This window comes from Pleurodeles waltl, chromosome 7, assembly GCF_031143425.1.
Source record: "Pleurodeles waltl isolate 20211129_DDA chromosome 7, aPleWal1.hap1.20221129, whole genome shotgun sequence".
NCBI lineage: Eukaryota > Metazoa > Chordata > Amphibia > Caudata > Salamandridae > Pleurodeles > Pleurodeles waltl.
The window spans coordinates 1051665681-1051682889 of NC_090446.1; the positions used below are offsets into that span (position 1 = coordinate 1051665681).

Consider the following 17209-nt stretch of genomic DNA (forward strand, 5'->3'; position numbering starts at 1 on the left):
ATATAATAAAATCCCACAAAGAAAATGACACCAAAATGACAAAGATCCAATAAGGGGAACCAAAGATATGAATATTTAAAGTTTTAGGTAGAAATGTGCCAAGAAGCAAACAGTACGAGTGATAGTCAATTGTCGCAGAAGAACAAGACACAGATGCAATTTGATGAAGACTGCGAAGGAGTGTGGCTCGAATACACCAACTTGGTGTGTCCTGGTCAAATATTTTTACCCTCTGACTATGGTCCTTCAAGCATCAATCACCCACAGTACACTACACTTCTAAAGCACCTAAGAGTGGCATGCACACCACGCTCTAGTCACTGGTCAGCTGGGCGGTTGCAGGAAAAGGCCTCTTGTAGCTTGTGTCCCTGTATTTTTAACCGGGCATCAGCCTTATGATCCTCAGGTCCACTTGTTTGTCCTGGCTAAAAGAGAGACGAGATCTAGGCCTCAGACAGCAGGATCAGTCTACTTCTGAACTTCCACTGGCGTCTTCTGAACTGGGTGCCTGGAGATGCCACATTTATGCCTGGCATGAACTAGTGGGTGATGATGGCACTTGGGGACACACTAAACATGGGGTTACTGTTTCCAGGGCTAACCCTACCCACTTAGACATTTCTAAAGTGGCTAAAGGCAGCCACACAAAACCTGGGCTCTTCTGTCAGAGTGTACTATGACAACCCTAGTGTCCTTTCACATCTAATACCGAACTCCAATTTGAAGCAGTCCCTCTGCCCGCAACAACTTCAGAGACAGACGTGTGGAAGAACAAAATTTAGTTTTCAGCAAACAGAAAGGTGATACACATGAACTGTTCTGGCATTCCATGACTGCTCCTTGAAGTGCACCCAAAGTATTATATGTAAAACCTTTGCAGACTTGTCAAGCAGGTCTTGACGCTCCAGCAGGATCTGCCACTGTTGTCAAAAAGAGGCCCACTGTGTAAGGGTCAGTCAGGCTGGGAGGGAGGGACAAAAGAAGAGCCTTTCTCAAGCATCAGCTATCATTTTTTTTGTGACAGAAGAGGCTGCCTTAAAGTTAATCAAGTTCTTGGGTCCAGCCCACAGACCAGCCTGTCAAGGATGCAACACCACCTCCCCACACCGAAGTCCATTTGTCCTTATCCTGGGAGCAAGTTCACACCTCATTTACGCCTATTCAAATGCTAATTACAGGCTAGCAGAAGAGGGAACGCAAAATACAGGTTTAGGTTTCAGGGACTTCATGCCAGACAAAGGTAACTTTTTCCAAAGTAGTTATTATAAAGCAGACTTCCCCAGTGAATTGGCTTGTAATACATATTTCAAAAGGCCTGAAAATTAAATTGATAGCCGTTTCCTAGCTAGAGATAACATGTATTAAATGCAATATCGTATCCCAATGCTTTCAGTCATGTTTGCATTGCCTTTGTACTGGATTGCATAAAGAGTGCTGCAGTACATTTGTGACATTTTACTCATAGGACCAGGCCCCACGTTGGCACCAGATACTTAGGATATCTAGGTGCATACCAAATTTACTATGTTGAAAGGAGGAGCACAGGTGCTTTATCACTGCTAAGCAGGGGTAACGTGCACAGAGTTCTATAGCCAGTGAAAACAGGGTTCAGAAAAAGGCAAAATATCTGGGTTAACCCTGCAGAAAGGGCAACTTTCCAACAACCACCACAAGCACTTGTGGTGTGGTAAATACACCAGTGCCTGGAGGTGCCACATTTTGTCTTGGCCTGAGCCAGGGGGTTGGACTGACGCCTGGGCACATGCTAACAAATGGGGTAAAAGTTTTTGGGGCTAACACTACCCACGTTGGGCATTTTCAAGAAGGCAGCAGGTTTTGGCCAGAGGCAAACATGTGACACTTCAATGTGCCCAGGTTTAGGAATACTCATGCTTACAGCCAGCGTTAGTGCTATCTGCTACAAGAGCCATCACAATGCACAAAGGTTGTATCTCAAAAGCAGCATTTGAAAGAATAAACCCAAACAGTTCTGAAACCTTAGGCAGGGGATCCACACTACCCCAATTTGTTTCAGATTCAATTTCTTCTTAATCAAGTAAAGCAGTACTTTGAAGACTACTATGTGATCAGAGCTAGTACCTGCACAACAGCTGAGTCTCCCATAGATGAAGGGACATTGTTAAAGTCTGCACTTTCTGCAGGAGGAACTGAGGGTCTGCCTAGAACCCTTCCTGCATTCTGAGAGAAGGAAGGAGTGTGTCTGGCCCTGATGGAGCAGAGACTGTCTAGGAAGGGAAAACAACAGTGTGTCCCTAGTATGAAGAACACCTGGAAGACGCAGGCTACCAAAACGTAGCAAAACCAGGTGCAAGCTGTGTTGCCAATGGGCCTCCTGGTCATCCCAAGCGGTTCCTGCTGTAACCTGTGGCAAGACTTACAAGGGCAAAGTATCATTGTGTTGTCTGGCATCCTACCATGTACCTGAGAGACTAGTGCTCCCGATGTCAGAGTTGGCGATCTCTCAATGCCAGCATTGCAGTACCCATGATCAGCCTTAAGGCCACAACTTCTGGAGATGGACATGTGCTGATGATCAGTGTTACAAATGACCCTTTTTTGCAGGGTTATCCCTAAAATATTTGCTTCTGACCACCTGTTTTTGATTCTATGCATTATTTAGTTTTTGCTGGTTTTAGGACTCTGGGCACTTTACCAATGCTGACCAGTGCTAAATTGCAAGTGCTCTCTGTTTAAATGATATTGGTGATTGGTTTATCCATAATTGTCATATTTGATTCACCAGTAAGTCCCTAGTATAGTGCCCTGGTATGCCCTGGGTCTGAACATCAAATGCTACTAGAAGGTCTGCAGCATTGACTGTGCCACCCACGAGTAGCCTTGCAAACATGTCTCAGATCTGCCACTGCAGTGTCTGCATGTTCAGTTTTAAACTGCCATTTTGACCTAGCAAGTGCACCCACTTGCTAGGCCCAAAACATCCCCTTCACTACATGTAAGTCACCCTTAAGGTAGGCCCAAGGCAGCCCCATGCACAGGGTGCAGTCTACTTAAAAGGTCGGACTTGTACTGGTGTGTTTTACATGTCCGGATAGTGAAATATTGCTAAACTCAGTGTTTGCTATTGCAAGGACTATCTCTCCCATAGGGTAACAAGGGGATTGCCTTGAACTATCTTTTAAGTGTAATTTCCCATTAGGAGCATATGGATATGGGTCTCTGAACTTTCATGCTTAACCATTCTGTGCCTGATTGTGGAATACACTTCTGGATCAGGATGACAGTTGGCTGTTTGTGAATTCACTCTAGACAATCACACAAAGGGAGCTGAGGTGTGCCCTGCATTTCCTGATGGGTCTTCCTGAGGTAGAGTGGTGGGAGGAGCTGACACTTGCACCTCAATAGAGATGTGCCTGTCCTAACACAAAGCAGTCTCCAACCTGCTGTAGTGTGCCTGGGACCAGAGCAGAAAAGGCAGGGTTGTGTGCACTATAAATACTTTTCTTTGAAGTTTGCCTGCTTCAAAGGCAGAACGGGGTATAAGTAGTGGACCTCACAAAGTTAGAATCCTTCTGGACTGAAGACATCCTGCCAGGAATAAGAGCTGGATGCTGTAGGAGGGACTGCGTCTGAGCCTGTTGCTTTGTTGTGCTGGGCTGCTGCTTCTGTCCTGGGAGTAAAAGGAATGGACTTTGCTTTCTACATCCTGCTTCCAAAAGTTCTCCAAGGGCTTGAACTGAGCTTGCCTCCTGTTAAGAAGTCTTAGGGACATCAAAGACTTCATCTGCCAGCACCTGGGTCTTCTTGCTAAGAGTCCCGACTTGCCAAGTGGTGCCAAATCCAGTTCCTGGGCCCTTGGGAGTGCATTTTAATGAAACCAAGAGGCAGCAAACAGAGCAACTACAGAACTGTTGCCACAGTATGACTGTGCCGCTGCCTGCGCCAGAGCCGTAGTCCCCACTGAGTACAACCACCACAACTGATGCCGCAGGCCTAATGCTGCTGCACCACCTCCGAAGTCCCAAGTGCTGCATTGCCAACGTCTGTGACACCCAACTCAGACATGCAACACATGTGACGTGATTCCGACAACGTGAAGTCGACGCCTCATGTCGCAAAATGCTAGATTTATCAACCCCGTTTTGTCGTAAGAAACTGGAGCCTCGCCACCGGCACCGCATCACCTCCACTGCAACCGTAAGGGACCGACGCCTCACCTCTCCTACCCAGCAGCAAAAGGAATGCTAATCCAGAACGCACCATGAAAACTGCACTCACAATGATCACGTCAAATGAAGGGCGAACTGTAAGTGAAAGAAAGACAGAAACCAGAGAATAACTCTGCCATACATATGTAAGACTTTTGCCAGTTGAACTCAAATTGGTGAAAGCTATTTGACCCAATTTGTCCATCAAGACCAGTGGTTCCTATTCTGCGGTCCAGGGACCCCTGGGGGTCCGCGACAGCTAACAAGGTGATCTGCAACTGCTTTGATAATGAAATAATATTTACAGATTAATAAAGTGCATATAAATGAAGAAGCAAAACTTAACAGTGACAAATGTTAAATATTCTGTAAATGTTAAGGAATTTGATCTTGGAAGCTTACAATTAGGTTGGTATCCTCAGATTGATTCATGGAAGCAGTACAAACGCATCAAACATAATATAGTATGGAAGATGGGTGGCTTGAATTGAATTTACAAAAGCTCTCACTTTCTCATTAAAATAAAATGTAGATTTTATTTTATATTTGTTTGTGAATTAAATAAAATATAAAATAATTTGTGCATTTGTCTAATGAATGCTTAGTTCCATATTGTTGTCCATTGTTTTGCAGTTCAAATCATTGAAATTGCTTAGGCCGGGGTCATCAGATTCTAATATTGCCTCAGTGAGGGTGGGTACCCAGATTCCAATAATGACTCAGTGGGGGTGTCTCCAGATTCTAATAATGATTCAACGGAACAGATCTTGGATTCCAATAATGATTCAATGGAGGTCAATAGAAGTCAAAAGGTTAAGAACCACTGTTCTAGACCCTGGGGTATCTGAGTGTACTGGAGCTGAGCCTAATTGATAACTATACTCATGCAATACACAAGGGGTTGTAGACATTAGGAAACTCAGAAAGCAAGTAGAGGGTACCGAAAGGGGTGTAACACCTTACTGAAGATCGCAAATAAGATTACAATCCTGTACCTAAGAACCCTACTGAGTCGTGTACTGTTAAGTTTTGCTGTGGGCTGAACAATATGTTACTGTGACTGTCGACTGACTGCTCATCTCTTGCCCGCACACTACAACACTGAGAACACTAAGAAGCCTTTGTATACTCACCCTTGCTACTATAGTAGTCGTGCACCAGCCCGAGACACAGGAGGAGGGATACCAGGACACCACTAGTAAACTACCTTAACAACAACGTCTGGGGTCTGGTAGCCTCAATCTGCTCCATTGTGCCCCAAAGAAAGGAGTCTCACATGTGGCATGAATCGAAAAAGTTTTACTCCATGGACTGTTGACTAAAGAACTCAGATATTCATCCAGCTATTAATCTATCCATCTTTGTGAACAACAAAGTAGTTAAAAGTAATTTTGATTGAGTGGGAATGATGGGACTAGTTAGTGGGCAGTTTGCTAAAAGCCATAAAGTAAAACAGAGTATATACATTTTCAACTCATCATGCATACAAACACATATTTTGAGTCTACATTTTTTGTCACATGTTGCCAAATTAGTTAAGTGGTTATGTCATTCATGAAGTCATCTATGTAGTAATCTGTTGTGAGATCATCTGCGAGCTCATGGGCAGTCCATTAGATCGTTAGAGCTGCACAGCTTACAATGACTAATGATTTTCATTGTGTTTTTAGGATTTAGATCATAACCAGTATGACACTCTAATTACAATTTTCAGTGTTTTCTTTTACTTTTTTTTTTATACTTGACATTTATTTGTAATCTTACTGGAGATCATGGAGAACCTCCTTCAAGTCTATGTTGTAGGGACTTTGTATCCTTATGTTAACTTTTTTAAAAAAAAAATTAAATAAATTGTGACCAGTCTTTGATCCAATTAACTTCTTCATTTCATGCATTCTTAGAACAGTTTTTTTAACATGGTGAAGATTATCTGTACAAATTACCCCTACCTTACTGCATTTCACTTTAAACAAGCAATACTTCATCAGGAGTTTCAATATATGGATCTCAACAAGGTAACAAAATAAAAATGTCACTTTACAAAAACAGTATTACAAAACCTACCAGGAAGTCAAATTTATAATATCATAGTTTCAAAATTCATCAGAATTGCACTCATTGTGCTCATGCAGATTTCACTAATAATCCTCTTAGCATCCACAGACTTCCAGATAGATGCTAAACAACTTAAGTGAGTTCAATATCTGAAGTCATTTCTACAGTAGTTACCGTCTAATAAGGCTATTAGTTTGTGACACTCATTTACTTTTTCAGTCCAAATAAAGTTTACTTTAAACATCCTAAATGCTTCTATTTGTAGTAACTATTTCACTTTGTTCCTTCCACATTTATGATTTTAATATGAGAAACCTATGTTGATTTAAATTGTTTCTAGTTGTTTTGAAATATAGTGATAATGGAGATTTCATTCTTTATTACCTTTGTGCTCATTTGTTCAGGCCAGCTTTTTTATTCCACCTACAGGTACCACATGGGCATTTAATTTCATACATGCAGTGTTCACTGTCGCCTATATTGTGTTCTTGTAGTCTAATCTATTTATTTATGCATGGCTGACTGATATGCTTGCATTATTTCAACTGTGGCAATTTAAATGTACACTGAGCATTTCCCGTCTGCAATCTGCCATTTTTATGTTGAAGCCTACAAGACAACACAGCTCTCTGGTTTGTTAATGACATTTTGGGGACATTTTGAAAGCTTTCCTGGGAATGCATGCTGCCCGTTTCTTACCATTGGCTTTGTGATCAGGATTTCAAAGTCACTTGCTTTCCATTTGCTGGCTTTATTTCTTTTAGGCTGTCCAGCTTGAGTTCATCCCTTCCCTTGCCCAAATCCTATTTATTGTGTTCTTCCACTAGTGCTGGATTTCTGTGAACATGCCTTTAAATCTTCTATTTATCTTTTCACATTTGGTATGCATTTAACAACAGAGGTCAAATGTCAGGATCTGTCACCGAGGGAGCTTGTGTTTACTTTTCTTTCTCCGACTTCAAAGTGAGAGGAGGTATGTGACATCCTGCTAGGTGTCTATGCAAGATAGAAAGGGTGTATGTAGGATGTTATATTTTCTAGCTCACTCCTCGGGGTGTGCAGTGGGACGCAATTTTTTTTCTATCGCAAAACAAAATGTAAACGTCTTTAAATGAACTGTGCAGATATTTCAGAATACGGAAAGAAACATTTTTGGTAACTCTGACAAGTGTTGAAAACAAATATTTTAATACGACCAAAACAAATCAATGGTAATGACATTTCCAAATATTATGATTTATAAGCTGTATACTTTTTTGGGGGAAAAACTGACTGTGCAAATGTAATTGTAATTTCAATTGAAGATGTATTGTCTGTATGGCAGTGTGCAACCACACCATGCATACTCCACTTTACTCTACACCATTCCACTGCAATCTACTCTGCACAACCAGACTACAACACGTCACTCGACGCCTCTACTCTAGACCTCTCTATCCTATGCCAATATATTCTACCCCCACACTACTCTACTAAGCACCGCTGCACTCTTTACCACTGCACTCTACACCAATCCACTCCATGCCACTCTATTCCACTCTGCGCCATTCCACTCTACGCCGCTCCATGCCCCTGAAATCTACCCTGTGCCATTCTACCCCACTCTAATCTACTGCACCCTATGCTACTGCTTTCTACGCCAATCTACACTGTATTGTATACCACTATACTCAACTCTGCACCACTCTACTCTAGGCTACTGCACTCTATGCCACTCTACTCTACACAATTGCATTCTAAGTCACATTACTCTGCGCCACTCTTCTCTGTACCACTACATTTTAAGTCACTTTATTCTGCACGACACTATCCCTTTCACTCTACACCACTTTACTCAAAACCAGTACACTCTACGCAAACCTACACTGTACGGACTATACTCAACACTAACACTCTACTCTATGCTACTGCACTCCATGCCACTCTACTCCACACCACTACACTCTTGGTGACTTGACACCACTCTGAGCCGCCCTACTATGAGCCACTCTACTGCACTCTATGCCATCATACTGCACCAATCCACTCTACGCCAATCTAATCTAGTGTGCACCACTGCACTCTATGCCCTTCTACTCTACACCACTCTGCTCTATGCCAGTGCACTCTACCCTACTATGCACCACTGCACTTTACGCCACTATACCACTGTACTCTGCACTACTCTACAAGACTGTATTCTCCGTCACTAAACCTAATGCCACTCTTGCCACTGCACTCTACTGTGCACCACTCAACGCCAATGCACTCTATTCCACTAAACTCTACTTTGTATTACTTCCTTCTACTCCACTTTAATCTATTCTGCACCACTTCAACCCACACCACACCACTGTACTCTACTCTATGCCACTACACAATCTGCTCCGCACCACTCTACTCTAGGTCAATGTACTCTATGTCAATTTACTCTACACCACTTTACTCAAAGCCAATGCACTCCACGTAATTTTACTCAGCACCACAGTACTTTATACCGCTCTTCTATAGTCTACTCTATCATACTCTACTAAATACTCCACTCTGATGCTCTACTCCATTAAACTCTACCCCATTAAACTCTACCCTACTCAAGACACTACTTCACTCTATATCGCTCCACTCCACAACGCTCTATGCAACTCCTTCTACACCATTCCATGCCACTATACTCCAATCTATTCTACAACTAACAATTCCACTCTTTTGCTCCACTCTGCCTCACTCAACTCCACTCTGTGCCTCTCCACTGTATGCCACTTGACTCTACAACACTAATATAATCTGCCATTCCACTATCCTACACTACTCCACAACAATCTCTGTGCTCTACGTCACTCTTATCAACAACACTCTAACACGCTCTATGCCACTACTCTACAGCACTCTATGACACTCTATGCCACCCTACAACAGTCTACTCCAACACCCTGCTCCACTCTATGCCACTCAACTCGGACAATCTACTCCCTCCAAGACACTCCACAAAAACTACACCACTCCAATCTATGCCACTCCAAGACACTCCACTCTTCTCCTGTTTATGACACGCCACTCTCCTTTACTCCACTAACGTTTAGCCACGTTGAACAGCAGCCACCCTGGTGTACAACATGGCTAAAACATATTACAAAGCTAATAGCTCTTGCATAGGCAAGGCCTATTGGCTTTGTTATTAAACTCATCACAGTGACTGGTTTACAGAATACCAAAGAAGTGAACTACAGGCTTCAAAAGAAAAATACCAGAAGCACTAGTAAAATAATTCAGGTTTTGCAGGGTAGAAAAGTGAGAAAAGAAATGGTGGCATAGAAAAACCATCTGAAAACTACAGGAAAAGAGCCTCTAAAGTAAAAAAAGAACCCAGTTATGCCAAGGACAAGTATTCCTGAGACTTGTGTGACAGAGATTTAGGCGTTCAAGATAAATACTGCATTGTAGGATTTTCCCCAAAATGAGCTTTATGCGCCATTTTTCTAGCAAGTTGCAGAGCTCCATGTTTTATTAGGTAGAATCTTCTGCGCAAGATGTGGTCCGGGGTCTTCACAATGGCAGTAGAGTTTCTGGTCTAGAAACTGCTGGCACAGATCCCAAAGAATTTGCTATTTATATTTTTCAGTTTTCATACTACACAAAAATACTTAATGAGACAAAAATTAAATGTGCATCTTTTGAAATGTGCGCTTTTTAAGGTGGTCGCAAATCAGAACGATAATATGAATTAATAGTTGGAATGCTGGCTTTTCTGTAAGGAAACAAAATTGAAACCCTCCTACGAAGTATACGTTTTGAAAATAAAACATTGACATTCTATAAATAATACTTAAAGTATGGTCAACTCATCATCGTCTTGTTTGTGAAATGGGCAAATGTGTGCTCTGCGCTTCCTTGTGTTTCTAATTGCTAATCCAGAAGCAGCTCAGGGCACAGAAGAGGGCGGCGCGTGGCAGGGAAAAATTGGTGGAAAAGAGAGAAAAAAAAAAACACTTACTTGATTCCCCGCCCCTAGGACACTCGTCAGACTCCACTGCAGGCACAGGGTCCCAGCCTGCCCTGTGGCCAATCGGAACGCTGCTCTCAGGCTGCTGGCAGCATTAAAGTAGCGCTCGTATTGGCCAGAGTGCTCTGGATAGGCGCTCCGAGGCAGACTGGGAGCCTCTGCCTGCGCTCTCCAACCTGGCAACACGGTGCCAGGTTGTAGAGAGCCCAGTGCGCATGTAAGTTTGGCCAGCCAGAGACAGCCGGCCAAACACACATGCGCACTGAAGGGAGTGCTATGCACTACCCCTCCGTCCATGTCCCGCCCCATTAAAAGGAAAACAATAATAAACTGTTTATTATTTTATTGTTAAAGGTTTGCAGCTGCTGCTGCTGGCGGGGGAGCGGGCGCAACGCCGCACCTGTTCTAATCAATTGTCAGTTGCAAGGCACAATCAGACAGCACACGCCACTGATAATACACATCAATATTGCACTTTAAAATTTGAATTTCTTTACATGAACAACCCAGCACAGGCAAACCAGTTCATCATGTTATTAAAACACATACCCGTTCCTCACGTGTCTTTGAGCGCATCATTTTAGCCCGCAGTTGAACATGATAGTCTTCATAGTATTTTTTTGCTCGAGCAATTTGCTGCCTCTTTTCTCTCATTTTGTTCTGTGTATATTTTTGCTGTCTTATCCGTTCCTTAAACTCTTGCTTTCACGAGAGAGGAAAAAAAAAAAAAGAATCAACAAACTGGCAACCAGTGCTCAGTTTCACTAATATACAACTAATTAAACTGAAGATCCACACATTTGCAAAACAGACTTGGAAAAACTTATAATAGTTATTCAGCTTCCAATTACATGTTTTTTAAATACTCTTCTGTGGAAGGCAGGGAATTCTCTCACTTTGGCACTGAGGAATTTAGTAATGCTTAAAAAATAAAAAGGAACATGAACAATTGAGAGGTCCGATGTCGGAGGAGAGGCTATCTACCTGTTATACTAGCAATAAAAAACAGGTATCCTCTCTGATCACACATCTAAACTGGAGTTCTACTGCATTTGTAATAACTGATTTTTTTCCAGCCATCTTTATTGATTTTTTATTTTATCATTTACAATGGCATTAACATGAGGACACGTTTTGCTTACAATAGAGAACGTAGATCAGAGCCTGTAGGTAGGAAGTGGTTTTAACACTGTGAAATTACATAAACATGATATAAAAATACAGAACTATGCATCTCATCCCATATTTTGCTGGCAGTCAATATAGGTGCAGTGCAGCAGCGTCCATAGGTGGCCTGGTCAGGGGCCAAGACTGGAGACGTACTATGAACATTTAGGTGCCTGGGAGCACATATGTATTATGTCTGCCCTGGGAGTACCTCATTGAGGGCACTCAGGTGGCAGGGTTGGGTGTATTTTGTGTAGTTTGGCCTGTGTTAGGTATGATCTATGCAGAATGTTATGCTGGATGTATTGGAACCTCACACTGTGCGAGACCTTCCATGGGTATGTGAGCACTACGCCATTCTTTCAGGGTATGTGGACGGCAGATATTAGGTTTTTAAGTTTGTTGGAAGGGTGTTAGTGTGTCTCATGCTCTATGTCAGTGGTTCTTCTTAACCTTTTGAGTTCTGTGGACCCGCACTTTTTTATTACTGGAACCTGGGAACCCCCACTGAATCATTATTGAAATCTGAGAACCACCCCACAGGGGTCATTACTGGAAGGCGGGGAACCTGGCCGAAACAGTCTATGATTTGAAACGCAAAACAATACACATTAACTAAAAAAACACAAGCAAACACAGACACAAATTGTAGGAAGCTTGCTCTATATATACTATATCAAAATGAGATAGTGTGCACAGGGCCCAGGGGTTCCCCAGAGGCTTAACAGAGGCTAAAGTAGCTAATACTAATGCTCTCTTTTGTGGTAGTGTGGTTGAGCAGTTAGGCTTATGAGGGGATAGTGCAAAGCATTTGTTGTACACACACACAGACAATAAGGGAAGCACACACTCAATGATTAACTCCAGACCAATGGTTTTTATATAGAAAACATATTTTGTTAATTTATTTCTAGAACCACAAGGGTCAAGTTGCAGGTCAGTTCATGAATAAATAAGTAGTCCACATATGTATGAATACCATTTTGATTAGAATAGTCAAGTTACACAGTTTTTGAATAAATGGCAATAGTCTGTTTTAAAAGGTGATAGTGTAATTTTCAGAAACAGTTCCTGGGGGGAGAAAAAATGTAAGTACGATTTGAAGGTAAGTACAAGGTTTCTAGTTCCAGTCTCCAGAGGTTAGGAAATCCACAGGTTGAAGATCAAGTTATCCCCATACACCCACCAACAACACCACGGGGCCAGCCGGGTGCACAGGTCAAAGATGAAGCAAATTTAACATGGGCTCCTATGGAGTCTGGGGGCACTCGGAATCAGGCCTGCTTGCCGGTAAGTACTTGTGTTTTAGGAGGGCCAACCTGGGGGGTTTAGAGGAGCACTGGGGGTGGCCACAGGTCAGCCCAAACACACACCCTCAGCGGCCGGCTGCAGGGTGCAAACACACCATGTGGCTCCCAATGCTTTCATATAGGGGGGCCCTGGGGGCCACAAAGATGCTGCAGGTGAAGTACGGGGGTTGGTTCCAGGAAACCAAAGGCTGGACAAGGAGGGGGCCGCCTGCTGGACGTTGCTGCACTGAAAGTCAGATTCCTCAAGGCCAGGGGGTTGCAGGTGCAGGGGTACCGTTTGGCGTCGGGAATCTTCGTCCGGTTCTGTTGCAATCAGGGGGGTCCTCTGGATTTAGGCTGCAGGCGTCGTCATGGTGGACTGGAGGGGTCAACTCATTGTGGGTATTTGCTCAGAATCACCTGGGGACCAACTCTAGTCAGTTGGGCCACCTGGACTTGGGCCATGGGCATCAGGTGCAGAGTGGTCAGGATTTACGGATCCGGGGCGGTTCTGGAGTCCTGAGATGGAATTTCTTTTGCAGAGGGCCACTGTCCACAGAAGTTCTTGGTCCTCTGTGATGCAGACATTCCTCTGGAGGCTTCTCAGAGTTCGCTGGACTCTCAGGCTGTGTCTCTTTCTTTTGCAGGGCTTTTTAAAGCTGGAGACAGGCCAGGAGGGTTGGTGCCAAATCAGTTTTCATCTTCCGTCTTCTTTGCTGGGGTTTCAGCTTAGCAGTCCTTCTTTCTTCTTGTGAGGTCACCAGGAATCTGACAAACTAGGCTCAGTCTAATCTTTGATTTAGGGGCTTACAGAGGTCAGCACCAATGGCTACAGTCCCTGAGGGTGGCTACACCCTTCCTGTGTCCACTCCCTTTGGGGAGGGGGGACCAAACCTAACCCTATTGGTACTGGTCCTGCAAACTAAGATGTAGTATTTTGCAAGGAGGAGGTCACATCAAATCATCTGGACACCTTAGGTGGGGACGCAGCTGAGGTACTCAATCCTCCTTGTTTTTCTTAAGTTTCCCACCAAACTTGCGGCCAAAAGTGGGGCTTTGTCGCAGGGGATGGAAGGGGGGTGGGTAATGTGGACATTACCACTAGCTGGAGTACTGTAACAAGAGGCCAGAGCCGTTGAGGCCTACTGCCAGGTGTTACAGTTCCCGCAGGGGAGGTGTGAAGCACCTCCACCCAGTGCAGGCTTTGTTTCTGACCACGAAGAGGACAAAGGATCTCACCTCAACTCGTCTCATAGTGGTAGGCTCGCACAGACCAGTCAGTCCTGCACTAAAGGATTGTGTAAAATACAGGGGGAATCTCTAAGATGCCCTCTGGGTGCATTGTTTAGTAAATCCAACACTGGCATCAGTGTAGGATTTTGGTGCTGAGAAGTTGGATACCAAACTTCTGAGTATTCAGTGAAGTCATTATGGAGCTGTGGAGTTCGTAATCACAAACTCCCAGACCATATACTCGATATGGCCACACTGCACTTAGTGTTTAAGATGGACTTGGACACTATAGAGACATATTGCTCATGCAGCTATGCCCTCACCTGTTGTATAGTGCACCCTGCCTTAGAGCTGTAAGACCTGCTAGAGGGGTGACTTACCTATACCACAGGCAGTGTCTACTTTGTCCTTTTCTCTCCACCAGCACACCCAAGCAGCAGTGGCATTGTGCATGTGCTTAGTGAGGGGTCCCCAAGGGTCGCATAATACATGCTTCAGCCCTAGGGGACCTTTCCTGGCGACAGGGCCCTTGGTACCATGGGTACCTTTTACAAGGGACTTAACTGAGTGCCAATTGTGGAAACAATGGTACAGGATTTGGGAAAGAACACTGGTGCTGGGGCCTGGTTAGAAGGATCCCAAGCACACTCTCAAAGTTGGCATTATTATCAGGCATAAGGTGGGGGATAGCCATGCCAACAAGGGCACTTTCCTACATAAATGTTAACACATTTTATTTAATTAGCAAATATAAATAAAATAAATACAAATATAAATTTTAACAGGAATGCTGGACTTTAAAAAAAAAAATTACATTGAAGCCACATATCATTCATGCTATATTCTGTTTGCTCCGACGAATCAATCTGAGAATACTAATTTAATTTTCAGCCTCTGATTTCAAATTCCTTGAAATTCACAGTACGTTTTAGAACTTTCAATTGTACATTCATTTGTTCATATTTAATTTTCCTTGCTTTTTGCTCAGGATTTGTTTATTAGATTTCCATTAAGCAGTACATTTCAAATAACTTGGCATAACTTGTACAACAGTGGCATCAGTGCATATACAAGCTTGAAACATGCAGTCATGTCTCCCTGACAACAGTCGCCACCCCAAGAATGAATATAACAGACTAAACCAGTGTCTGCCACAGAGGCCCAATTGGGAGAGGAGGGGTGTGTGAGGGAGATGAAGGACAGCTGGGGGAAAAGATCAGGGACACCATAAAATGTACAAGCAAAGGTATAAGGGGAAACCCCAGTGGCTGCGTTTGCTTATTTAATTTTCTAAGAAGTCATAGATCCCACTGAGGAGGCTTTGCAGACACCCCATTCCCCCCGGGATTCCTAGGGACAGGTTAGGGAACCAAAGTTCTATGTGATATAGCTTTGGTGATCCAGGAAATCCATTCTGTGCCTATTGTGTCTAGTACCTGTATCAGGGGTAAGGAGTAGGTTTTGGGACGGTTATCTCCCCATAGCCGTTCCTACTATGCTTTGAGTCGTCCATAGATCGGGAACTGTCCTGGCACAAGACCATTCTGTTCAGACAGTAGGTCATATAAGATAAGTGTCCCATCATAGAACAAGTCACTCAGTGTCCCCACTCCCAAGGGCTCCCATAGTCTTCCCTCTTCCCCATGGCCAACAGTGATCCTAATGGTGCATATGGATCGCAAGGTGATCTCTGGCACATATGGTGGTAGGTTGCAGCGCTCTACAATAACTCCCATATGAGGCATCAGAGTAGGTTGTTCGGGATTGTAGGTAGTGATGTCTTTGGGAAGAATAGTACTCGCATGAGGCACAGCACTCTAGCCTCTTCCTACGCTCTCACCTGTTAAATTATGGCGGGGCGGCCAGCAGGCTGGAGCTTTGCCCCTCAGTAATAATGGTCGACTATTTGGGCCCCTAGCCCTCCATGATCCATTGGGACATGCAGCCATACCAGGGCCACTCTGAGTCTCCCTTTGTTCCATGTGAGGTCACCTAACAATTTCATCAGTGAATGGAATGTGCTACAGGGAATAGTGACCAGTACGTTAGTGAAGTAGTGCAAGAGCCTAGGAAACATCACCATTTTGAAAAATGTGACAACCCTTCACTGTGAGGGGGAGGGAGTACTTGAAGATGATCTGGGGACGAAGAGAGGAGATTGTCTTCCAGAGGTTGCCATTAGGTCTTGGGCCATATGATAAAAATGGGTGCCCAGGTATCAAAAGGTGTGAGAACCCCTTTGATATCATGGGTGTCGACCACAATTTTGTGTGGTGGGGAATCGGGTTGTAGTGGAAACAGCCAGTTTGCCCCAATCCTGAAGTTGCTGTGAAGGCTTCTAGAATTTGCACCTATGCCATCTCGTATTTATATTAGGACATCATTGACATACAGCAAGATAGTGTGTGTCTTGGCATTGACAGGTATACCCAAAGTCCATCCAGATGGATGAAGGCACTGCTTGAGGGGTTTCAAGGTCAGCACAAAAAGCATTAGAGAAAGGGGTCATCCCTTGTACATGTTTCTGGCAATTGGGAAAGCATTTGTAATAACTGATAGTTGTGTTGCTTTTATAAAAGTTCAGATGCTCCGTAAAACAGTCTGGAAAATGCCATGTCTGGATGCAGGGAGCTTTCAGCTAAGCTGCAACACTGAACATTCCAAAGATCATGCATGTCTATGAAAGGTCCAGTGCTAGAAACAATAGTTGTGGCTAGTAGACATTTCCATGCATCAAAGCGTATTACATATTCATCAAGTGAAAAGCTCTAAAAATAATAACACAAAGGTTGCCCCAGGACACAGAACTTCTGTCTAGCAATGACCCAATGCCTAGTGTAATCCTTGGAGACGCCATCAAACAGAAAGATCTACTAATGCTCAGTAATAAATGATTCGTCAACAGCGATTCTTTCTATAAATCCACACTTCTTAAAATCTGTCAAATCACAGAGAAAGATTTTTCAATACTGCCTAACTAAACTGATCTCCAACAGTCACAAAAGAGCCGGAAGAACAAGGTCTACTGAGTAAGTGTGGCTACTTGATGATTTTGCAACTATGCTGATTTCCCTATTCAGACATCTTTAAAATGCCTCAGAGATGACACCTTCTCAAATTCCTTCATCTGCCAAAATCATAACACAAAACAGTAAAGATAGCAGACAGAGGACTGAAGTGGCCTTGACTACCCAACATGACGATTTTGCATCAAACAACATTTAAGGGCTTTCGTCACACCCTGAATATCGAATTTGCGTTAAATATGAGGTCTCTAAGGACCAAAGATGTATATTCCA

General features: G+C 43.5%; 1 protein-coding gene across 1 annotated transcript in view; it reads right to left on the reverse strand.

Annotated features, from left to right (window-relative positions):
• Positions 1-17209, reverse strand: part of CEP95 (centrosomal protein 95) — a 410650-nt gene that overhangs the window by 23010 nt on the left and 370431 nt on the right. Inside the window, exon 19 of the mRNA XM_069199921.1 lies at positions 10771-10923. Coding sequence (XP_069056022.1) covers positions 10771-10923 — 153 coding nt within the window. The remainder of the gene's footprint in view (positions 1-10770; positions 10924-17209) is intronic.